At 40.2% G+C, this 25,618-nt stretch overlaps 1 protein-coding gene across 1 annotated transcript in view; it reads right to left on the bottom strand.

Moving 5' to 3' along the window:
• Nucleotides 1-25,618, bottom strand: part of DYNC1H1 (dynein cytoplasmic 1 heavy chain 1) — a 3,754,902-nt gene that overhangs the window by 2,675,428 nt on the left and 1,053,856 nt on the right. Inside the window, exon 27 of the mRNA XM_044073590.1 lies at nt 8,094-8,333. Within this exon, the coding sequence (XP_043929525.1) occupies nt 8,094-8,333 (240 nt within the window). The remainder of the gene's footprint in view (nt 1-8,093; nt 8,334-25,618) is intronic.

Consider the following 25,618-nt stretch of genomic DNA (forward strand, 5'->3'; position numbering starts at 1 on the left):
CTCCTCGCTCCTCACTAGACTTGAGGCCACATACCATAAAGTAGCGAGATTTGCAACTCAACTTTCCTACAGATCTCACCACTCTCTCCAAGATATTTAAACTGGCTTGAGTTACCTCACCTGCTCCTTCTCTCCCAGCTCCAAACCATACATGCAATTCTCTACCAACCATCTTTCTCTCCAGCCTTACACACCATCATCTCTCACTATACTCCTACAGGAAGCCTCCGAAGCTCCTCCCAAGACCTCAATCTACAAGCCAAAATCTAAAGCAGGGTGTAGCCTATACAGCTATCATACCTCTATCAAATGGAACAAACTTCCCTTTGAAATTCGAACACTCGCACTTCACAAACAATTTAAACTCAAAGAATATTTTAACAGGAAATGGATCAGCCAATGCTCAAACCCACCCTGAAAAACCTCTCTCTCTTTCCACTAATCAATAGCTTTTTCCCCTCTCTCTGAAACTTCTATTCCTTCCCGATTGTTTTAATTGTAAAATTAACATTCAACTCCTATATTGTTCTATTCAAACTACTACTTACAATAAAGTGCTCTATTATCTACATTTTTCTTCATTACATTATTCTATATATTATACTTGAAATTATGACAAAATGTAATCTGTATATTCTCAAACATTCTCCTGTAGCCTGCTAGCTGATTCGCCTTGTTCCATCTGTATAACACCTGTTACTAATGACAAAATGTTATATCTATTTACTGGAGCTTTTCTCCCCGGGTGTCTGCTGAAAAAGGGCTTCAGCTCAGTTAGACATTCCCGGTCAACAAATGTAAAATAAAATATAATAAATAAATAAATAAAAGTTATCAAAAACAAGGGCAGAAAAGGTATCCAGAAGGGCAGTCAGAATAGGAGGAACAGCTGATGGCTTAGGAAACCACACGGAGAAGCTCATACCTTTCCTAAATGTAAGGGGCTTAATACCACTTGCAGCCAACAGTATCCCCCAAAGGAGAGGGGGAATCTGGACCAACAGTACTCCTCTTTTGAACCAAAGTTGACCGGGGAAGGAATTTGAGAAGAATAAGCCAGAGACTATTTCCCTCAATCCAGATCCTCATCCAAAGAATCCAGTTCCCTGGGTCCTTTTAGAGGAGAGGAAGACCAGGGAGGTACAGTAAAAAGCCACCCCTTGAGGAGGCTTTAAAGCCAAAGCAATGAATAACACCCAAGTAAAATCCTGCCATTCACATTGGGGATTCTTAACTTCAGGGGAAATATGCTTGGTTTTAGTTTCTTTTTCTGAGGGAAGACGAAACACTCTCAGAGGGTTAGCCCCTTACAGTACTCAATTATAGGAATCTCCAACCTAATTAAGATTTGTGGAATCCTTCTCAGTCTCTTGGGTATACTCAGCAGAGGTTCCCTCTCAATGTCGGGAGCAGATGTTTGTAAATCGTCTGAGGACATGGGAGAAGTCGGATCCGTGCTGGCCTCCAAAAGGGACACAGCGCAAGAATCCGAAGCAACCACCAGATGATACTCTGGACTTTAACTAGGCTCAAGAGAGACATCCAGGACAGGCTGGACAGCAGCTATATCAGACCCAAGTTTTTTTTTTTTCTGGCATTCTTGGCAGACAGCTAACCTTCAGGATGGGAAGATTCCACCACAGAAGCTTTAGCCAACAGCTTAACACTTGTTTTTTTGAGATAAACAGATTTAAAAAAAAAAAAAAAAAAAAAAAAAAAGAGGGAGAGAGTAAAACCAGACAATGTAGGCTCTTCGGGGACTTTGCCTCTTACACTGATATTTTCCCTTTCTAGAAAGCACTGTAGTAAAGAAACAAAGATAAGAACCCCAATGGGGCACTTACCTGAAATGCAGCTTGGTAACCAGCACAACAGACAGGTGTTCACAATGATGTTCAAAGATGGTATTCAGACTGGTGTCAAAGTAGTTCTGAGTGTGTGCATCCGTACGTCACCTTTATGCCCTAGGACATGTGCAGGGAGCAGGTGTGTAACATGGGACACCTGTAAGTACTAAAGGCTTTGGTATACTGGCCAGATGTTGGGCTATCCTTGGCAAGAGTGATAGTGAAGGATATCAATAATTCTGCAACCTTTTACTGTTGGGGTGGGGATGCCTATGGGAAGGGTGACTGGAATCAAAAATGAATTTTTGTAACTCTAATAAACAATCTTCATCCAAGGGTCACTTGTAGAAATGTAGACAGCTCCAAGACAGGAACCCACGAAAAAAGCATAAAATAGGTACCATCAACCACAGGGTTAGCAAAATCCAACAATGAGGCACAGAACATTCAAGTCTATGTGATTTACTGGATTAAACTGCATCTATTTCTACTTCTGGTCTGTGCCTCATTGTTGGATTTTGCTAACCCTGTGGTTGATGGTACCTATTCAATGGTCACTTGTGCCAACAGCCACTACACAGGAGATCCAAAAATCCTCTCAGGAGGAGCTGGGCAAGTCCTGTTACCGGGATCCCCACAAATTAAAAACACATGGCCACTGCAATCTCATTGCAATGAACATGGGGTGAAAGTAAAGGTGGCATTACTTTTCAGGGTTCTGGAGCAAGATCGCCAAGATGATGACAACTTGACACCAGACCTCTGTCAACATCTTCTCCTGCTTTTCTATTCCCTCCTTAGCAGTCTGAACATGCTGAAAATCTCAGTGCCAAGAAAAGGTATATGCATACAGGTCATATCTGAGACAACAACAAAACTGATTAGATAAAGCCAGGCATTGTGCCACACTGCAGTGCCCTCACTTGGCACACTGCATAAACCTTTTGCCACATTAAACAGAATAAGGAGTCTCACTAGAGCTGAAAATGTAGTCGTCTTCTGCTTATTCTGCCCATTTGGCAACTGATCCAAAGCAAAGGTGCAAGTCACCCTATCGAAAAGATCCCAGAAAGTCCATCACATGGCCCAGATACAGGAACATCCTCAGGATGACCAGGAAGGATGAAGAAACTACCCAAGGCAGCACATCTTCCTGGTTCTTTGCTGTTCTTTGATCAAGTTGTCTACCTCCAGCTGAAAATTTATTTATTTATTTTACATTTGTTAACCGGGGGTGTCTGTCTGAGCCAAAAAGGCCCTTTTTCATTTCAGCAGAGGCCTGGGGAGAAAAGCTCCACAAAGAAAAATTACAGACCTTTAGACATGATCAGTTTACACACAAATTACAGGAGACATGTTTTTACAGTGGTATGTGGTACATAAACAGTCACAGTGGAGAGAACAAACAAAAAAATATTAATTTAAAAAAAATAAAGGTAATTAATAGATTTGTGGTGTACAGCTGAAATGTGGAACATAGGTAGAATACATACAATTGTAGATTAGCCAGTGTTTGTAAGATTGAAAACTATTATCAAGTGCTCTAGATTTTGTATGCATATGTTATCCGCTTTCACTAGCCTGGGGAAAAATCATGGCACTGACAACTTTGCTTGAGATGTTGCCTGATGAGGTATTTGGATGATGTGTTTTGAATGCTAGTAGGGATAGAGTTCCATTTTTTAGCCACTGAACTACTATATAGTGCATCTCCAAAGCTATTGTAGCTGTTGGTGACTTCTAGTAGTAGTTTGCTTGATGATCTAAGAGGTCTTTTGGCTGAGTGATGTTGTACTAGGTTTTTGAGGGCAGGACACTTACTGGGGAGGTAATAGAATGACAGAGGCAGAGTTGATTGTAGGTTAGGAGGTTGGGCAGTTCAAGCCAGTGGAGCTGTCTCAAAGCAGTACAGTGATGAGTTCTATATGAGCAATTTGCAGTAAAGCGGGCAATTCTGTTATAGCAGGCTTCCATTTTGCTTAGTTCAGTTTTGTTGAGATTAGTCAGAATGGGAGATGCATAGAGTAGGGTGGACAGAAGTTGGGAGCGAGCAATGGCTGATCTTGTGTTGTTGGTAAGAAATGGTTTGATACGGTAGAGTGACCCCAGTTTGGCATGTACTTTAATAGTTAAGTTGAGATGACTACCAAATTTTAGGTGGGAGTCTATGGTTATTCCCAATAGCTTAGCCTGTGCCACTGGAGCAATTGGAATAGCATTTGTGGAGTAGACAGTGAATTGACTGTTGGTGTTTTTGTTAGAACTGGTTATAATCATAAGCTGAGTTTTCTTTGGATTGAGGATAAGTTGGGCTTTGGTAAGGTAGTTTTCAACATCAGAGAATGCTAGTCGAGTTGTATGGGAATGTTTTGTGCAGCACAGATTAAGGTAGTGTCAACTGCATACTGAATTATAGATGCATGCTGTGTGGAGGTATGGAGGTCATTTGTGAAGACTGAATAGTGGTCCTAAGATAGAACCCTGTGGGACTCCTATAGTTATGGGCAGCTGAGGAGAGAGATAATTTTCCCATTTCACATCTTGGTACCTGTCAGTTAAGTAGCTTTGGAACCAGGTAAGAGTGGAATTTGATGGATGATATTGGTTTAGTTTGTTTAGCAGGATTTGGTGTGAGACTGTGTCAAATGCTTTGGACATATCCAAAAAAAAGAGTTGACACTTGTAGGCCTTCATTTTTGAGACAGTTTACTGTGTCTGTGAAGCAGAGGAAGGCTGTAGTGGTACTATGGGCAGGTCTGAAACCATGCTGAGTAGGTGACAGGATGTTGCTGTCTAGGAGATAGTTTAGCATCTGGGTATGGATGCATTTTTCTAGGATTTTGACCAGGGGGGAGAGTACAGCAATGGGTCTGTAGTTATTAAGTTCAGTGGAGGTCCCGCCTTTATGTGTGGGTGTAACATAGGACATTTTCCAGAGTTTGGGGACAGTTTTCAACAACTGATCTGTTTATGAGAGTGGAGACTGGGATAGCAATAGCATCTGCTGTGAGTTTCAAGAAATAGCTGGGGAGTAGGTCGGCTGCTGTTGATGAGGTTTTTAGTTTGGAGAGCATACTTTTGATTGAAGTGGTGGAAACTGTTTTGAGGGTAAAGCTTGTATTAGTGTTATTTGTGTTGGGGGGATAGTGAGGAAGGAACTGTCCTGTGATACTAAGGATAGAATTGAGTTCACAAAGTGGGAGTTGAATTGTGTTTTGATGGGAACTTTAGTGTCGGGGTGGTTGGTTTGGGGGTAGCCTTTTGGGTGGATTTTAGTAGCAGGTTTACATTTTTCCAAAATTTTTGCGGGTTGTGTTGGTATTTAGTTTGTAATGTTGTGTAGTAGATTTTTTGTCCAGCCCAATGCATTTTTTGCACGGTTGCGCAGTTCTTGGTACTTAGTTAGGCTTTGTGTTTCTTTGTTTTTTTGATAGTAAAGCCAGACAGTGTCTCTGGACTTGAGGATTTGTTTGGTTTCTTTACGGAGCCAGGGGTCTGTAGAGGTTCTAACCTTGACTTTGTGCAATGGAGCAACAGTGTCTAGGTGTTGTAGAAATGTTTGGTTGAAATATGCTACAGCCTGGTCAAGTGGGAGGGTTTTTAGGGGGGTCCAGTCACAGTTACAGAGTAAAGTGTTGAGGACCTCAGGAGATAATTTTTTTGTGTTTCTAGTGGATATATAGTTAGTGGTTTTGCATATGCTTGTTCTACTACGTATAAAGTATATTATATTGTGGTCACTTAAGGTGTCTGGGAGACTGCCTGTGTGAGGGTACAATGTGGGGTTGTTAGGACCCAGTCAAGGATGGATTCCCTTTTAGATTTTTTGTCACATCTAGTTGGAATTTGGACTAGCTGCTGGTAGCCATGGAGATTTATTAGATTACTTGGTGGTTCTGATATACAGGTGAACCAATCTAGGTTGAAATCCCCTAGAATAAGGGTTTCTTGTGAGTATGTGGAAGAACACCAGGATAAGAAGTCTTCAAGGCTAGCAGGTGTATTACCAGATGGAATATAGATCACAATTGTGGTGATGACCTTTTTAGGGTGAAGTTGTGAGATAAGTATGTCCCAATTATTGGGGGAGGGGTAGGAGTTTGGTAATTGATGGACAGTTAAGTTGGACTTGTACAGTAAGGCAGTTCCACCCCCTTTACGAAGTGGTCTGTCTTGTCTAATGATATTGTAGCCGGTAGGGAGAACTTCTGAGTTAGCTATGTTTTTATTTAGCCAGGTTTCTGTTAAAACAACTATGTCTGGGGAGTAGTGTTCTATTGTGGCCTGGAGTTCAGGTATTTTATTTTTGATACTTCTAATATTAATATTTAGCATTAAAAGATGGTTGGTTTTGCTGCTGTTGTTGATTTGCCCAGGGATGAAGAAAGTGGGGGTGTTATGTTCTGACATGTGTTGGAGCAGTTTGTGTTGGACAGGATGGATTTGGGCCTGGGTTGGGATGGATATTCCCACTTATGGTGAGCCTGGAGTTAAAATGGTTATACAGATGTTGGAGTTTGGTGAGGAGTGTGAGAAAGTATTGTGCTTTTTTGGAGTAGGAATGAGAGCTTATGTGTTAATTTATGAACTGGTCCGTTATGTAGTTCTTGAATAACTGTGGGCAGATATTATAATGTGTGGGGTCTGTATACAAGAGTGCATAATGCAGTGTTGTGCTACTAAGTTTAGGGATATTGCTAGAGTGATAACTTGTGGTGGTGTAAAGAATTATGAGAAGACAGACTAGGCTTAGCTGTGTGATAGTCATGGTTATAAATTGTAAGTTGTTTCTAGGTGGGGGGGGGTCTGAATAGGAATTATAGGGTTGCACTATATGTGAATGGGGAAGTAGTATGGGAGATGTAAAACATGCCTAGTGGGAATGAGAGTGACTGGGAGTATTTTGTGTGGAGCAAGTTGGTGTGGTATAATGTGATATGACTTGAGGAGCTGTGATTGGTGGTGGTGATGTGAGGGTGAGCTGTGGGTGTGACTGTGATTACTATAAATGTAGAGGTAGTGGGGGCGGAGGGAATAGGGGGCAGAGGAGCGGAGAGAGCCCAAACATATTCCTGAGGTCTAATGGCCTGGAATAACCTTAAGCAAGCTGGGTTAGGCTCCACCTTCCTCTTCAGGCCATGCAAACTGTATTGCCCATCAAATTATGTATTTAAGAGGATCCACAAGGTATAGATAGCCTTATGCATATTTAGCCTGGATATTGTACAATTTAAGAATGTTTATGATGCCCAGTTCAAATGGGGAAACGTCTTCTATATACACTAATACAGCTCCTAAAGATGGAAAGTTACCAGTTGATAAAAAGTATGTCCCACAGAAACTCCTGAGGAAGGCTGTAAAACATTGGAACCATTAGCTAAAAAGGTCAAGTAGTTAATTCCAGTACTTTTAGAAAATTCCTTGACCATACTGAGAGCAAAACTAGTTCTTATCCAATTTTTAACGACAGATAAGGATTTCTGCCAAGATAATTATATGAACCAAACTGAAGGTACATATGCTGCAGACAGGAACACCATTTCTGCAGTCAATAGTGGTCATTAGATGTTAAACTACAGTAGCAATATTTTGAAAATCATGTAGCTACACAGTAAGGGAAGAGTTGGCACTTTACAGCAAAAGATGAATGTAATGCCTTTCAAAACTAATGGTGCTGTATGAAGCAGAAGTGAACTCATTGGAAAGTTCACTTCTAGTAAAATTCATGAATTACTGTAAAACTACCTGGTAGTCAGGAAGGAAATTCATAACACTAAAAAGAATTTTATATACATACAGTTTTTTTGAATCTGTAAGAATTCATTTAAAAGCCTCACACTTTGTTCTCACAGCAGATTAGTCTTGGGAAAATAAACGCAGATTAAAGGAATGCAAGTATCCTCTAAATTTTATTAAATTAGAATAAATATGGTCTGGGTTAGAACTGAGTGGCCAGACTAACACTTAACTTGGCAAAAACAAACTAAAGGAGCATAAACACAAGACCAGAAGCTTACAGTGCAATATATAGTGCAGCATGCATTAAGACAAAGTTGCTCAGTTTCTTATGCAACTACATCATTTAGTCAATAAGCATTCTCTCCCATTACAGCTATCAAACCATAACAGAAACTCAGGAATACTTCAACACAAACTTAGAACTAAACTACATTTTGATGGTATGATACCCTACTACAAAAAGTAAACATTTGTTCATATTACAAAATGAAAAAATATAAAACTTACAGCCACTGGTTTTGTCTTTTCCCAATCAGCCAAAAGATCAATAGTACGGCTCTCTACTGCTCGATCTTCCTGAACAATTTTCATCTGCAAGTTAGCCACTTGCTGCTGGATAGCAGTGTCCTTCCTGCGCATAATATCATTGAATGCTCCCCACTCTCCCTCAATGTTATCAATGTACAGCCAAGATGAAGGAAACTGAAATCTTTGCTTTTCAAGTAATCTCTGGCCATTTCGATAAAGCTGCAACAAAAAGCAAACAAGTCTTTGCACACTTACTAAATATGCGTATATTCAGAATAAAAACTTGCTGTGAAGGAAACCGTTTTCACACTTTCACATTCATGCAATCCTGACCAAAATAAGCAATAAATAAATCCACATTGATCTTAAAGTTTAATTTTATAGAAATGCAAATTAATCAGCTCCTGAACAAGTCATTATTGATTTTGTCTCTGTTCTAACATTTACTTATCACTGCTGCTCCAATGTGGCTTTTACTAGAAAGGCTCACCCAGACTCTGCTACACTTTGCTGTGAGGGAAAGGTTAGTTTGTTTTTTATTTGTTGTGTTACTTTATTGCCTTTTTCTATTTTGAATACTGTGATTTGTTTTATTTACTTGTGTTTTACTTGTATTCTGCTTTAACTGGACATTGAAACTTGGAGACCACAGGTCTGTCTCTTGTGAGTCAGGCAAAAATTTTCCCCCTTCCCCTTGTTAATTTGACCATATCTCTCATTTCTCCTCTGTTTTTACTGGCTTGTGTGAGTAAGCACAAAATTATCATTTTGTGAATTCACTCGCCTTCAACTATTTATTTATTTTATTTATTTATTTATCATTTGTTGACCGGGAAAGTCCGACTAGGTTCCACAGAGCCTGTTTTCAGTGGAGGCCCGGGGAGAAATGCTCCAGATGCATGTCTTTGGAATGTGGGAGGAAACCGGAGTACACGGAGGAAACCCACACGAACACAGGGAGAACATGCAAACTCCACACAGAAGGCACCCCAGCCGAGAATCGAAGCAGAGAACCTCTTGCTGTGAGGTGACAACGTTAACCACTGCACCACTGCGCCGCCCTATTAAATTTATTGGCCATCCTACTGTATTCCATAGTACCAGAATACAAGTGACCACCCCTTTCAATCTTGCCGTTTTAAAAATAGTGACTCGCCACTAAAACTTAACTTTTTAGACAGGTAAAACCTGGTTACCTACTTTCACATCTAACTCCTCTAGTGCACACTGCAGTGTTTAGGATAAACCATTTTTTTCATCTTACCTTTAACCATCCCTGTGACTAGCACTTGCTTTAAAACCTATTGGAAAACACTAGAAAGTCTTAAACTGATACAAGCTCTCAACCCCCTCCTTAATGAGGAGAAATCAATCATAGGCACTAAACAGCCTATAACTGCAAAGTACCTTGCTAAGGTAAGGGAAAACAGCTCTTGTACTTTTACAAAAAAAACCACCAAGCCAGGCATGTCCAAGGGTCAGCTTCCGGTGATTTCTCCTGTCCACCTGGTGAATCTGGGCATACTGGGGCAATGCAGCAATTGCCTCATGTACACAGACAACCCTCTCCTCCTACCACCCAATACTACAACCTGCGAGAGATGCACTTACATAGCCAAACTGGAAGCAAAGCTCTCTCCACCCAAGATTGTGCTAGAGAGTCAAGAGGAGAAGGTTAACACCCACACTACACCTCAAGCAACACGCAGCCCTTCTAAACTCACATCACCAACACCTACACATAGCAACACTAAACCCACATACGTGGAGGCCCTTAACATTAACCTGCTCAAGCAAAAAAGACCTCCGAAGAAGAAACGCAAACACCAATCACAACCAAAGTGTCACATAGCTCACAACACCAGTGTGCCACCCAACAGCAGCCCCTAAGGAAAGGCAACATACCCAACACTTCACTGTGCCTGACTACAGTCACCTATGATTGATGTCCCAACTCACCAGGCTGAACAAGGAGAAAATTAGTCAGCTGCCTGTCAGGTGCCGGGATCTTCAAAATAACGCATGCAATCAAGTCACTCCACAGCAAGTACAAATATGACTGTCATTGTCCACGTTGGAGTGAATGACTTGAGACGTACCTCCCTGGACTACAAGGGGAGAGACAAAGAGGTCTCGGATCATGTGGCCCAGGGAGGTATGACCCTAGTTGCATCCTGCCGTCACCCAGAATGATACCACAGTACAAGGACAAAATGATTGACTTCAACAATTGGCTAAGCTTCTGATGTCATTCAAAGAGGATCCAGCATCTGCCTGGGACATGACTGACAGACCACGATGCTTTGACAGATGGTCTGCACCTGTCGCCCCTGGGATTCGGGTTACCACCCCTATAGTGCCTTTTTTAGGCAAAGTTCAAAGGACAAACCCACCACCGTAACAGGTCCAATCAAGCAAAATCTGAAGGTAATGCTACTCAATGCTAGAAGTCTAAACCTCAAAATGCACTCTCTCGAGTCACTCCTAAAAATGGAGATCAATATCTGTTCAGTAACAGAGACCTGGTTCAAGGCTCCAGAGAGCACCACTGCAATACCAGGTTACAACTCTTTTGGCCACCAAACCAGGACCGAAACACTAAAGGTGGAGGAGTGTCCATATTCACCAAGGGTATTCACAACACCAAGCTAGCTGCCCAACACAATGAGTCGGAAATTCTCCAGGTGCAACACTAGACAAGACTGCAATCCAAACTGTAGCTTGCTACAGATCCCCCACCAGGCCCCAAGATTCTCACTACATCTTTCTAAACATAGCACCACAACACAGAAAACAGCAAACCAGGATCCAAAGAAAACACGTTTATTCTCTTATCACTCTAGCGCCTCAGCCACTGTAAGCCTTCGAGTAAAATATCAGTACCAAAACACAGTTTATATAATCACACTAATCATTCAATAAAATAATTATCCAATTAATTAATAAAATAAATGAATGCCTATAGGTTAAATCACATTTTTCCAACAGCATTCTGTGTTTAAACCTCTAGGCAATAAAGTGCTGTATTTTAAAATAAAAACAGTTTCCTTTTTTAAAAGTAATTTACCCACAATTAAGTCATCAGATTCAAACTTAGCTACCTGTTGTAAAATAGTAGCTTTTAAACTATCACTACTACCATTATGAAATTCACAAAAATGTTGAGCCAAAGGGCTCTCACTTTATTATTTCTTATGTCCCTAAGATGTTCTAAAAGCCTAACTTTGAACATTCTTTTGGTTTGCCCGATGTAAAACTTGTTACATCCACATTTAATGGCATAAACCACCCTATTAGTCCTACAACTATATGAACCATCTGAACAGAAATGTTTGTTATTAATATTAGAAAAAACTCTATATACATATGGGCAAGCCTGACATTTACCACATGGAAATGTACCTAAACTGGATGGTTGAGATAATATTTTAACCCCTGGTCTAAAAAATTTTGTTCGTACAACCATGTCTTTTATACTTTTTCCTTTTTTATAAGAGAAAATCCATTTCTTCACACTTAAATTACTTAATTCTTCAAAATTGTGTAAAAATTCCCAAAAATGTAATATATCGGATTTAATCATGTCACTGCATATATTATACGTAGATACTACAAATAAATTATCTACCACATTAATTTCTCTATTAGATATATATCTGCTTGTATTCTTCTGATTATTATATATATCATATCTTAATTTAACAACCTTTTCAATATCAGCCTCCACTAATTTATCATAGTTTCTTCTGAAGAACATCTTAGGGACATAAGAAATAATAAAGTGGAGAGCCCTTTGGCTCAACATTTTTGAGAATTTCATAATGGTAGTAGTGATAGTTTAAAAGCTACTATTTTACAACAGGTAGCTAAGTTTGAATCTGATGACTTAATTGTGGGTAAATTACTTTTAAAAAAGGAAACTGCTTTTATTTTAAAATACAGCACTTTATTGCCTAGAGGTTTAAACACAGAATGCTGTTGGAAAAATGTGATTTAACCTATAGGCATTCAATTATTTTATTAATTGGATAATTATTTTATTGAATGATTAGTGTGATTATATAAACTGTGTTTTGGTACTGATATTTTACTCCTTGAAGGCTTACAGTGGCCGAGGCGCTAGAGTGATAAGAGAATAAACGTGTTTTCTTTGGATCCTGGTTTGCTGTTTTCTGTGTTGTGGTGCTGTACTATCTTTCTATACATACTGGAAAATATTAAAATACAACCAAACACCCTGCCATTAACTGGGAAAACTACTCGTGTACCAACACCTTTGCCCAACGGTTCTTGAAATTCATAAATTCCAATGCCCTGGATCAACTAATCCTTAGTCCCACCCAGGGGCTCCAATATCCTAGACCTGGACATTACCAACATGGAAAATCAATGCTCCACACCTATGGTCAATCACCTCGTTGGTCAGGTCTGACCATAAGCTAATCACCCTTGACATCCACATCCCACCCCCCCCAGTAAGGAAACCTCCATAAAAACTACTCCAAAGCCAACTTCATGCTACTCAAGTCAGAAGTGACAAACTTCATGACATCCATGTAGATGGCAACTGAAAGTTCGACTGCTGAATCCTACACTTAGGCACTGTATGACCACATCCACTTGTGCATGATTTGTGCTATCCCCAACAGAACAAAGACGCTCTACTCCAAAAAAAAGGAAGCCAAACTGGTGGCCCCTTACCTTAAACAAACTTTATAACAAGAGGAAGAAACTGTTGCAGAAAAGAGGAAAATCCCAGGATGCAAAAAACTCCCTTATCAGCCTCAGTAAGAAGCGGAGATCCTTCAAAAAATCCACCAAACCTAGTTACGAAAATAAAATTGCCAAATATTCCAAAGACAACCACAAGGCATTCTATAGCTATGTCAAGAATCTAAATGGCAATGCCCAGATCTGCTCTGAGCTACAACAGAATGGCATTAAATATACTGATCCCAAGGATATAGCCAATACCCTAACAGATCAGTTCAGTGCAAATTACACCCCCCTCTCACCCCCTAAAGGGCCCATCTCAATACTGAAAGTTTGCCAAATTCCGGTCATAATGGCCACACAGGTAAAAAACACACTCTCCAAAGCTAAGAATACAGCATCCATGGGACCAGATGTCATCCCAGGCTGTGTACTACATTAACTACAAAATGAACTGGCACATCAAACTATCATGTATAACTATAGCCTCACCTTAGGCTTCGTGCCCACTAAGTGGCACACAGCTACAGTTATCTCACTCCACAAGGGGGGGATCCACCTTGGATCCTGGGAACTACCGCCCCATCAGTCTGATGAGCCTGATCTGCAAGGCCATGGAACATATCATGGAACTTATAAACAAAGACATTGGCAGCCTTCAAACACTGGACACCATGCAGTTTGGGTTCGTGAAGAGCCGATCTTGTCTCCTGAACCTGACTGACTTCTCCGAATCAGTCTCCAGAGCCGTGGACGACAGTAAGGTGGATCCACACAGCCTACCTGGACCTCGCCAAGGCCTTCAACACTATCCCCCCACTCTGGAATCATAGATAAACTTACTAAGCTGGGTATTAATCCCTACGTCACTCGATGGGTAGCCAACTGGCTTACTGATAGAACCCACACTGTAAATGTAGCACACTCCAAATCCAGCTCCAGACAAGTGATAAGTGGAGTACCTCAGGGTTCAATCCTGGGAACCCTCTTGTTTTGCATCTACTTCTCTGAAGTACAGGCCAACACTAAGGGACTCTGGCTAACAAAGTTCGGAGATGACTGCGAACTGGGAGCCATTATGGAATCCCCTAATAGTGTGGATATTCTACAAAACGGCCTTATAGAAACAGATGTTTGGTGCTAGAACCATGGGCTCAAGCTCAATGCCAAGAAATTTATAGTTATCCGCTTTGGGGAAAAAAGCATGTACTCGTGAATTACCACATAGATGGCGGTACACTAATCACCGAAGGTGTGATGAGACTTGGGGGACACAGGTGGACAGTGGTCTCACCTTCAATAACCATATCGCCACAACAGTCAGGAAATCCTTCTATGTGGCACACCTCATCACTAAGGGCTTTTCATCCAGAAAAAAAGAGGTCATTGTCCCATTGTACTCATCCCTCATTAGACCCATTATGGAGTACCACTCAAGACATCTGCAACAACTGGAAAGGCCGCAGAAATACCTCACTAAAAGAATCACAGGCCTAAAGCAAATGCCCTATGCTGGCAGTCTAATTAAAAAAAAAAACTCCACCTATAATCTGTCGCATATAGTCTACTCAGAGGCGATCTCTGCTTAACATACAAGGCCATGTCAAACCCAGAGCTGTTGGACTTGCTACACTTAAAGAAATCCCAATCCCTCAGAAACCCGCCCCAGGGATCTAAACCTGGTCATCACAATAAACAAAACATGCTGGAGGGATAGGTTCTGACCCAGATACTCCCCAGACTCTGGAATAGACTGCCCATACATGTCAAGCAGAGCGCCTCTTTGGTCCTCTTCAAAAGGAACCTTCATGATTAGATGGGAGACAGGAAATTCACCCCGGGGATCACATCAATCACCCTGCTAGACAGGGGTCCAGAGAAGTAAATACTGTGGGAAGAAACAGCCAGGGAATTATTATGGCTAGGCTGGTATAGGCCCTGGGGCCGATGGCCTAGTACCAACCTATGAACCCTAAGGTCATCCTCACACTATGACCAAGCTATCAAACCATACTTAGCCTGTACAGCCAACCTCCCTTAAAAAAAAAAAAATGTTCTCATGCTGCTCATTAAGCCCAAACTCTTCAAAATAAACGTAGCTGAATAATACCAGCTTCATCTGCAGAGGTCTGGTCAACACCAAGTGGTCACCTGGGGCTAATTTCAACCTCAAAAATAAAGCAGGCAAAGTATAACTTTGTGAGAAACACCATATTAACAGATACTCAAGTAGAATCACTGCTACAGTAATATTCCCTCTCCATGGGATTGGCCAAAGGCATATGTCTGACCATCCAGTCAGGACTTGCAGAACTTTCCCAGATTACTTCAACAGCACAACTCAAGTCAATTATCAGGAGGACACTCAGCACACAAGACTATGCTTTATAACAGAAAATCACTCAAATAAGAGTGCTCAGTTAGGGGTAACACTCTCCAGTTACCCAGTTCTCAGTCAGTCCACAAGGATTCCTGCCTTACCAGTCCCAACTATTTCTTAGCACTGGTGCAGTACTGGCAAGATCTTCCTAAAAAAGGCAAGATGCATTGGTAATGGTCTAAAGGTAATCTACTTGATGCCTGGTCTGGAGGGATCTGCCTGATCACCAGACAAATCAGCAGGGAAAGGATGGCAAGAGCTCTTACATTCATAAGTTTTTACTGAGATCATAGCCAAAGGAATCCTTAGAGCAGCTCATCCACATCACCTAATACTGTGGGAGATTAACAATGACTCCCATTAAGTAAACTTCCTCCACACATCCCAGTAAAAATTTCCAGTCACCAATGTAGTCATCCAAGTACTTTTAAAGGTTGCCATAAAGTACTCCGTTTGAAAGGCAAGGACAGCCAACTCCAAAAACAAGGTGCAGTATAAATATGGTTTGGTACCTGTCACAGCATCTGGTGGTGTCAATGAGGTAGAATAGGTTTAGGTCTCTAAAACTGATGTTTTCTCTACAACTTGATTTAATTTAGGTGAAAAAGATCACCCCTCAGGAGTGTGTATGATACTGAATAAACAAGAGCTTTAGGGTACTAGAGTAGATAAGAATACTGAAAACCAGAGATCTTGTTGGTGAGGAAATGAGGACTCAGGCTGATTTAGGCAGTTTATAAGGTAAATGCTGAAGGCTGAATTGTGCTAAAAGATGTATGAAGTGGGACAAAACTTTGTTGGATTTTAATACTGCAGTGCTGATGCCTGTTTAATCAGTCTTTATGCATATGAGAGTATTACATCAACTGAACACACTCCTGGAGAAGATGAAAAAGTAAGCGCAGTACGGCAAGCAGTGGTGCAGCTTGCCACCTCTGAAAAGATGCAAACTTATAACCCTTAGAAAAAAGGCAAACTCCAAATCAAGCAGCTGCCTCACAAATTTGCCGGAGTGAATTTTTTAAAACATGCAAAAGTCATGGCTGCTATCCTAGAATATGCCCCAAGTGAAACTTCTACAGTTTTGCTACTAGACTCCTAACAAAATAAAAGATGGCCAGCTGCTTTGATTCTGCCTGGCATTAAGGACATTAAGAGCTGGAAAGCTTGCCAGACATCCTTGGTTTTAGCAATTAATACCAGAGATGCTGGACTAAGTGCAAGCCTTCTGGCTTCTTCCAAGATGCTAATAAACCACCTCCAAAACAATCCACTGAACTATGTATAGAGTCTAGAGCTTCTGGCATGCCAATAATATATGTTTGGGCCAGCAACACACTGTATGGCAAGATGTTCTATAACTGGTAAAATGTGATAGTGGAAGAGATAAAAGACTTAAGTTATTACTGTTGGAAAACTGACGCAGATCCCTCAGACAAAATGTTGACTGTTCAAAGACCACAGATTATCCAATTTACCCTCAATTGTTTGCTATTTTCTACTGGAGTCCATGTCTAACTTAATATTCTCCTTGCTACACGTTTTAATTAACTTACTCTATTCTTTTTTTCAGTGGCATTAATTTATAACACAGCAGTAAGACATTTTCTAGTAACTTGTTTTGGACAAGAAATCAATATATTCAGTTAGAAATTAAACAAGCTGTGCTTTTAGGTGCAGTGATAATAGAACAGATACATGCTTAATTTCATAGGACCAAGTCACAAAGCTGCTAATGCATTTCTTTTGCTTGTACAAACAGTTCAAATGTTACAACATATCACTTTTTAAACCCAGATCCTGCTTTTTGTGTTACAAACGCAAAACACATTCGATTTCAGGTGCTGTGTATATTAAAATCAGCGAGGATAACATGCAGGTTTGTTGTGAACTAAATCACAAGAGATTTTCTGGAGAAAGCTTGTGCGAATAAAAACTTTCGCAATAAAAGCACAGCTAAGCATGCTGTAAATGTATTGCATGGGGTTAGACGGCTAGCCTCATATGAAAATGCCAACTGCCAAGAGAAAGCGAATACAGAGTTGGATACTGAAACAATATATACTTTGGAGTGGTGAACACTAAGAAAAAATGCATGCAACAAATGGTAGTACATGGAGTTGCATAATATACATCTAAAGTATGGAAGCATAGATACTCTGAACTGCTGCAGCAGAAAGAATTTCATAAGTACAGGTCTGCTGAAGACATCTTCAAGATGGCCCTTTTCCCCACTTCTCTTAACTGCTCTCTCACTATGGTCCAGCAAACCATACATCTTTTTATAGCACTGCCACAGGATAAGCATTACATACACATTGCTGAAAGTACTCAACATACGTTTTTTTTCTCTGTTTTCCAAGATGGCTGCACACTGATCAACAGTTTAACTTCAGTTCTCCAGTGTGGAAAAAGAAACTGATGGATAGTAAAATTCAGTTACTGGATATTAAGTACACTGCCTAGATGCAACAAAAAAAGAAACTTGAGACTGAAAAGAAATGAACTAAAGGGTAAAAAAACACTGACTGGGAAGAATTCTGCAGCTGTTCAACAAAAAGCAGTTCAAGGGATGGCTTCCAGTAATTCACAGGAATAAAAACTCAAATGTGCTCAGAGATGATTTTAAAATAAATGAAACACTCAAATAACAGAGCTGGAAAAATTGGAAGCAGCTTTAAACAGTTACTCAGATGAACTGAGGAAACTGCAAAACTCAGAGGTCAAAATAAAGAGGTGGCCAAGTATGAAACTGCTCAAGAGCAGCAGTGTCAAAAATTGTAGAGTTAGAGGACAAGGCACAGAGAAAAATCAGAGATTTTCTGCTGTACCAGAGAAAAATCGAAGGGGCAAAACCATTTTACAAAATTACAAGTAAATGGACTGGCATTCCAACAGCAGAATTGAAAGGGCACATTGTGTGTGTAGCAAAGCAAACTATTGTCATTCAACAATAGAGTACAGCTGAACAAAATTACGTTCCTCCAAATTCATGCACCATAACATAATAGCACAACACAGCTACATGTAACCGTAAAACAGAAGTAACACAGCAAGTCAAAGAGCCAACCAAAATTCAACATATAGTCCTTTGTCATCAGTGTAACCACAGTCCTGACCATCTATAGCAACTTCCAGTCCAGTATTCCTCCTCCTGACCCTCTCCGATCACAGTTCATCAATCATCTCTATCTGCAGGCCTGACTGGCCTCACTGACTACACCATCACCAGCAACCACCAAGTCTTCCCTCTTTGCCGACACCACAGACATTCACCCAGACCATCTCCAATCACTTCAACCTTCACTGCATTAAAAAAAAATCCCATTCCAAAAGAAAACAGACAACTTGATTTCCCATACTCCAGCTCAATCACTGCTGCAGGCCCCAACTTCTGCCGCACCATGTTATTTTGTTGGGTGGGGGGACAGGCGAACAGACACTACTGCACATTTTGACATCCCTAACATCCTCATGGCAATGTTCACTCAAACAGCAACATGTGGACTCACCAGATGAAGAATTCACACAGCAAGTCAAGAAATCAAAGCGCACATAGGGAGCCGGAGAGGCCGCTGCCATACAAGGCGCCGCCATCTTGCCTTGGAATGGGTTTAGATCTTTCATTGGATTGGGTGTAGATCAGAGTGTAAAGTATGTATGCTTGTATCTTTAAGCATGCAAAGCTGTACATGCAAGTATATAACCTACATGTGCACAACTTTATTGCCATTTAGTAAGAGCAGCTAGGGAGTGAGCATGCATGATCATAGTCAATAATTGTATAGAAGTTACTTAAGTTACAGTCTAGAGTCAACAATAGTTACAGTCTATAGTCAACAATAGTAATGTGTTTGTATATAATAAACCTGCTTGTACAGAACTCAAAGATTTGTTTATTTGTGTCGTAACACGAAATTGACTTTCAGAACCGGGATGGAAGAGAGAAAAAATATTCTGAGCCACGAGATGTAAAGACAGCAAGGGTAAAACAGAGAGAAAGGAGCACAAATATAGCCTGAAATAATCAAAGGTAATGAGAAATAAAAATTTATTCGATGCAAAAAGGCAATAAATGGGCATTACAAGGGCACAAACCACATTATCAGGCAAGTGGAAAGTACGAAAAGTTTGTTAACTAAAGAAAATGTTTAAGATAACTGCAAAGCAAAGTGAGTATATTTAAAGCAGAAAATAAGTATGTTTAAAGTAAAACAAATGTGTTTCAAAGTTGGGCATGTTTAGAGTAAAACGAGCACAAGAAAAGTATGTTGGCCATCAAAAGGGCTTAAATAAGCAAAACAATTAAAATAAGAAAAGGGCACATTAAGCAAAATAAAGCAAGGCAAATGCATGTGTTTGGGCAGAACTACGACTTCGTATTATATCAAGGACATAACTAAAGTTATATGAAACATCTTAGTGTGTGTGAAAGGGCTTACAGCATGTGCTTTTTACTGTGCATGTATTTCGAGAAGTTCATGGTGTGCAAAGTGCAGCTATTTCATGCTATCCAGTCAAAGGATGGCTATTTCAAAAAAGTTTTTGTGCTGGGTGTGTCTATTTACAAAGTGCTGGCATTACAGAGTACTACTTGCACTGTAAAGAGTAGCCTAGCAAGGAACCACCATTTTGGGGACATTTCAGTGTGCTGTATGCAGTTACTTCAAAAGTTAGAGTTGTGAGCAGCAGATGTTTGATTTATTCGCATTGTGCAGTTGCTTGACATGTTTCTTACACTGATAAGAGGTGTTTTCTTGCAAAGACGAAATTACAAGAGTATTGCACTGCTCGTGAGTTATTCAGTTGCATGGTAAAGTTCTCGAATGTTTCTTAAGAGTGACAATTTTAACAAGTGATGGTAAATGACTTCAGCATTTCTGCCTTTACCGATAAAATTCACAAGTGATGATAAATTACTTCAGCATTTCAGGTTTATAGTGTATGCTGGACCGCTTAGCTTGTCGAACGCTGAAACGTCAACAGCTAAATGGCAAAAGCTTAAAATCCCAAACGGCCACTTACATAAATTTTTTCATCGGGGAAACAATTTGCTTGGTCGTTTATCAGGAATTTGCCCTTTTCCCAATGTAGAACGATCTCAGAGTTGGTATATTTAGTTAGGGGGTGTGGGAGGCACAGCCCCCTACTTTGCAAGGGTTTAGAAGTTTACTTTACTTTGCAACGGCCAAGCACATTTTTTACCAATGAAATAATTTGCTTAAGTGGCCGTTCACGATTTTCAGCTTTTGCCATTTAGCTGTCGACGTTTCGGGATTCGACAAGCTAAGCAGATTCTAATATAGACCCAGCATTCCTGCCTTTACAGATACCATTCCGAAAGTATCGAAAAGCCCAAATAGTTATTTTGCAAAGAATTGAAAAGCTGGAGAAGTTTACTTCGCAAAGTCCAGTTATTCGAAAGTACTACAAGTTCGTTCATTCATAATTCCGCTAAGTCCAATGAGAATTGAAGTTCAAAGCATGAAGGCATTGGACAAGTTCTGTTTATGCAAGAAACTTCTGCATATGTGTGTGTGTCTATATTCATGCTTATTTGCAAAAAAATCTCTTTGCTGGTATGTGTTAATAAAGCAGACTGATTTTGAAAACCCCTATCACTTGTGTTTGATCAGAATACTGCAGAGAATATCTGAGCGATAGTATATTTTCATACAAGCAGCTTATGCAAATAGAGATGCATGCACCAGAGCATTCATTTTGCTAAACCTAGCAAGGTCAGAGGCCAAAGAAAGAGGATTCATTTGTGTATGCACCAGCAGTGTATGCAGGAGAATGTGCAGACCGCCATACTGCTGTACGAGCTGAATCAAGGGAAGACCAGGGTGCAAGTTCAGAAAAATATGCAACCACCAGATGAAATCTACATTAGAGAGGCATTTGTTTTACACAAGAGATCAAAAACCAGGAGAAACACTTGCAGCTTATATAACGGACTTGAGAAACAGAGCTAAGAAACGTCTGTTTGGTGATCTAAAAGATGAGCTGATAAAGGACAGGCTTGTATGTGGTATTAATAATGCTGCTGTGAGAAAGATATTACTTCGTGACAGCGATTTAACATTGAGCAAAGCCAGAAAGATTTGTCAAATCCATGAGATGACAGAAAAACATACAAGTATGCCTGCAAGTGACAAAAGCATGGGTTCAGCTGGCTCCAGGGCACGTGGACAGTACGCAACATATGACAAAACTGGCTTAAGCACGTAGCAGCTACAGGATTTCCAAAAAAGCCACAAGGCTTTCTAGAAAGTTCCAGGAAAAGTGCAAGCTCCAATGCCAGTTCAGTGCAACACAATCGTTAATCAGCAAAACCCAAATCTAGCTTTATTGTTAACTGTCGCAACTGTGGTGCGAATCATTTGCATTTCGCCAGCAATGTCACAAGTGTAAAAGATGGAACCTTTTCCAAATGTTTTGTAAATCAAGTAAACCTCATGGAGTTGTAAAGAAAGTTCACAAAAAAGCTTGTTGACCAGATAGAGCCAAAACAGTCCGCTTTCTATGCAGATGGTGCATCAGTGCTTGGTGAAAGAGTTGATGCAGTAAATTTATTAACAAATGAAATGTTTTGTACAGTCTGGATTTATGAAAAATCCACTGAGCTCAAAGTAGACACTGGGTCAAAGTGTATTATATGTCAGCAGACATCTGCAAAAGCGAGAACGAACAACTCAATATAACCAGTAGTGCGAGACTTGTTGCTTACGGAGGTGGAGAAATTCAAACCAAAGGTTCAGTGATACTTTCATGTCATTTAGCAGAGAACTGTTACACTTGTTATTCTACGTAGTCCGAAGAACAATGCAATCTTTATTGGGTCTCAAAGACAGCTTAAGAATGAATTAGCTTTCTTTTGCTACAGTTAATCATGTAAGTGCAGTTCCTAGTTCCAATTCCTTTGAAGCCAGTTTCTCAGAGTATGCTGATGTTTTCTATGACAAAATTGGGCAAGCTTCCAGTTGAACATTCCATGAAGTCAGACCCACAGATCACTCCAGTAATCTGACCAGAAGGAAGAGATCCAATAGCTACGCAAGATAAAGTAAAGGCTCAGCTGGATAAAATGGTGCAGCAAGGTGTGATTTGTCCAGTCACAGAACCACTTGAATGGGTATCATCCATAGTAACCACTGACAAGAAAGGCTCAGATGAAATCAGCATATGCATTGACAATATATTTGAACAAAAGACCACATCATCCACTGTGCACAGCTGAAGTTGCAATCTACTACCGAATGCCATTGCATTTTCTGTTTCGGATGTTGACAGTTCATTTTGGCAAATGATGCCTGATCACAAACCCTCATTTCTAACTACTTTTGATACTCTACTTGGCAGATAAAGATTCCTAAGGATGCCATCTGGAATAAATTCTGCAAGTGAAGTCTTTCAGCCTGCAATGGAACAAATGTTTTCAGGTTATCCTTGTGTAATAACAGTAGACTGTTGGTTGGAGGCAATGGTGAAGCAGTGCATGACAAACCAAGAAAGTACTAGACAGAGCATGTGAAGTAAACAAAGCTCAATCCTCTAAAGTGCAAATTCAGACTTCCAGAAGTTACGTATGTAGGATATTTATTTACAAGTACAGGCTTGAGACATGACCCAACCAAGCAAGCAGCGATTCTAGAGATGTCAGCATCAGACAATGTACAAAAAGTTTACAGCGTTTTCTGGGCATGGTCGGCTCTTTAGGTAAATTTATACCAGACTTAAGTGAGGTAACAGCATCTTTGAGAGCAAACATGAAAAAATGTTGCACGGTCATGGTTGGATCATCAGAAGGCATTTGAAAACCTTAAGCAGAAAACTGCCACCCCACCTACGTTAAGATACTATGATGTGAACAAGCCAGTTATTCTTTCCTGTGATACTTCAAAATTGGGCCTAGCCGTAGCCATACTTCAACAGGGCAGACCAGCAGCCTATGCATCTAGAACACTAACCCAAACAGAGATGCAATATGCTCAAATTGAGACAGAACCTTTGGCTATAGTATTTGGATGCTCTAAGTTTCACGATTTATGGTCGAGCTTCTCAGATTGAAACGGATCATGAACCTCTAGTCACTATTCTAAAGTCTATGCATTCTGCTCCAGAGATGACAAAGAATGATGCTCAAATTTCAAAAGCACTGTTTCAAATTGGTCTACACTAAAGGCAAGTTGTTTTATCTGGCTGACACTTCATCCAGCTCTCTTAGAAAAACAACAGAACAGCTTGATGCCGAGACTTTTGACTTTGATGTGATGCCAGTACCGAATTTTTCCACCACTAGACTTGATGAGTTAAGTGATAACACTCAGACTGCTCCAATTTCACAGAAGCTCAGTCATTATATTTAATCTCAGATGGCCGCCAAAGCAATCCAGTGCATCACCTGAGCTGCAAGCATATTTTACTTAAAGAGATGAATTGTCGGAAGAGGTCATTATTTTCAAAGGTCCTAAAATTGTTGTCCCTGCTTCCTTACAAGGATATATTCAAATTTTGCATCGTAGTCACCCAGAATCCACATCCACTAAACGAAGAGCCAGAGAATTAGCATTTTGGCCTACATTATCAAGACATTGGTAAGGTTCTTTTTTCTTGTTCAGTTTGCAATAGTACTAGACCGCATTTGCAAAGAGAACCGCTTCAACTACATCCAATTCCTGAACTACCTTGGTCTACTGTAGCAACCGATATCGGAGTGGAACAATCAACACTACTTTTCTGACAATGGTCCTCAATTTACTAACCAGTTTCAGATATTTGCAGAAGAATGGGACTTTGTACACATTAGTAGTCCTGAATATATTCAGTCCAATGGCCTAGTTGAACAAACAGTACAGAGTGCAAAGCAGTTACTTGAAAAGTCAAAGCATGGCAATAACGATGTATTCTTGAATTTACTTAATCTCAGAAACATACCCCATGATGACATTCTTGGCTCACCTGCTCAAAGACTACTTTCCAGGCAAACTAGACCTGCGCTACCTATTTCCTCAAGTTTGCTGCAGCCTAAATCCAAGAATAAAACCATCAAGGCTCAGTTGTTTAAAAGTGTAATAACCAGAAATCTAGTTAGGACAGATCGAGCAGATTGCTTTGCCCGTTGAAGGACAGACAATACGAATCCAGGCAACGAAAGGTTATGAGTGAAAAGGACAGATTACAGGCACCTGTGCAGAGCAGAGATCTTACTTGGTAAATTCCAAAGGAGTGGAGTACAGGAGGAATTGCAAACATTTTGCTGTACCAGAACCATCATCACTGCAATAACATATGAAAAAATAAAATATATATATTTTATTCAGCTGCTCTTACTGTAACTGTCTAAGTTGCTCTTCTGCATGCTGTTCTGTTCAGTCGCTCTTACTCTGCACTTATTACTGCTTGTTAGTAGCCTTCTAATTTACTGCCTTCTGTACTTTTTTTTAGTCATTTGTTAATTTAATTGAATTTATTGAACTGTATTTGCCGCAGTGTTGTTACACGCTCGGGTGTGCTGGCCTGCACTACAATTTGAATTGTATTTACTGCTGTTTTAGCTGCTGTTCTGAAAAAGAAAAAAAAAAAAAATTCTAAGCTTGTTTTCTGCCTTTCCTGTAACTAGTCAAGTCCAGATACAGACTTGCTGTATTCAGATCTGTTGGTAAGCTTCTGAGCCCCCCAAGCCTTTCTGTGTTGGAGGAAATCCTTCTAGCTTATCAGTGGGAGTGGTAAGCACTAGGCAGCCTGTCTACTACAAGAGGAGAGGTTCTTGGCCCAGAAATTGTAGTTTATTGACCATTTGGACAATTTGTCAGTCTTTCAACTTTCTGGTTTAAAAGACCACATCTGCGCTTGTTTCACATCTTTCCTGTAACTAACCTACTAGGTAGCACTAGAAAGCCTTAAACTGATACAAGCCTTCTAGCTTAGAAGAGACACTTTGGAGTGATTAAGTATCAGTTTTCTGTACTTTCCTGCTGTACTTAACTGTTTTCCGCGTAAACACAGATTTTCCAGCGTTTGTGATTTAAAAGCTTGTTTTTTTTTCACATACTGTACTTATTTGACTGCCTGCACTTTTAAAACGTTTGCTGTTTAAATAATTGATTTAACTGTTGTAAGCTACACACTAAAGTGCGATAGCATTTTCTGATCGTTTGTAGTAGTTTAAAGCTGTCAAGTATTTTTTACTGTTTTTGCCTCATCTTTTCAAAAAAAAAACAAAAAAGAAACAAATTCCTTGTTTCCCGCTTTTCTAATCTAGTATAGTCCAGTTTTCAGGCTAGTGCTGAATTCAGAGCTGTGATACTAGTTTCTGAGATGCCCATACCTTGCTTGGATAGAAGGAAGTTTCTCTGTTCACCTGTGAGAGGGGAGCTTTAAGCAACATATCTGTCCCTGGAGGAGTGGT

This window comes from Protopterus annectens, chromosome 6.part0, assembly GCF_019279795.1.
Source record: "Protopterus annectens isolate FY-2018-M chromosome 6.part0, PAN1.0, whole genome shotgun sequence".
In the NCBI taxonomy this organism is placed as follows: Eukaryota; Metazoa; Chordata; order Ceratodontiformes; family Protopteridae; genus Protopterus; species Protopterus annectens.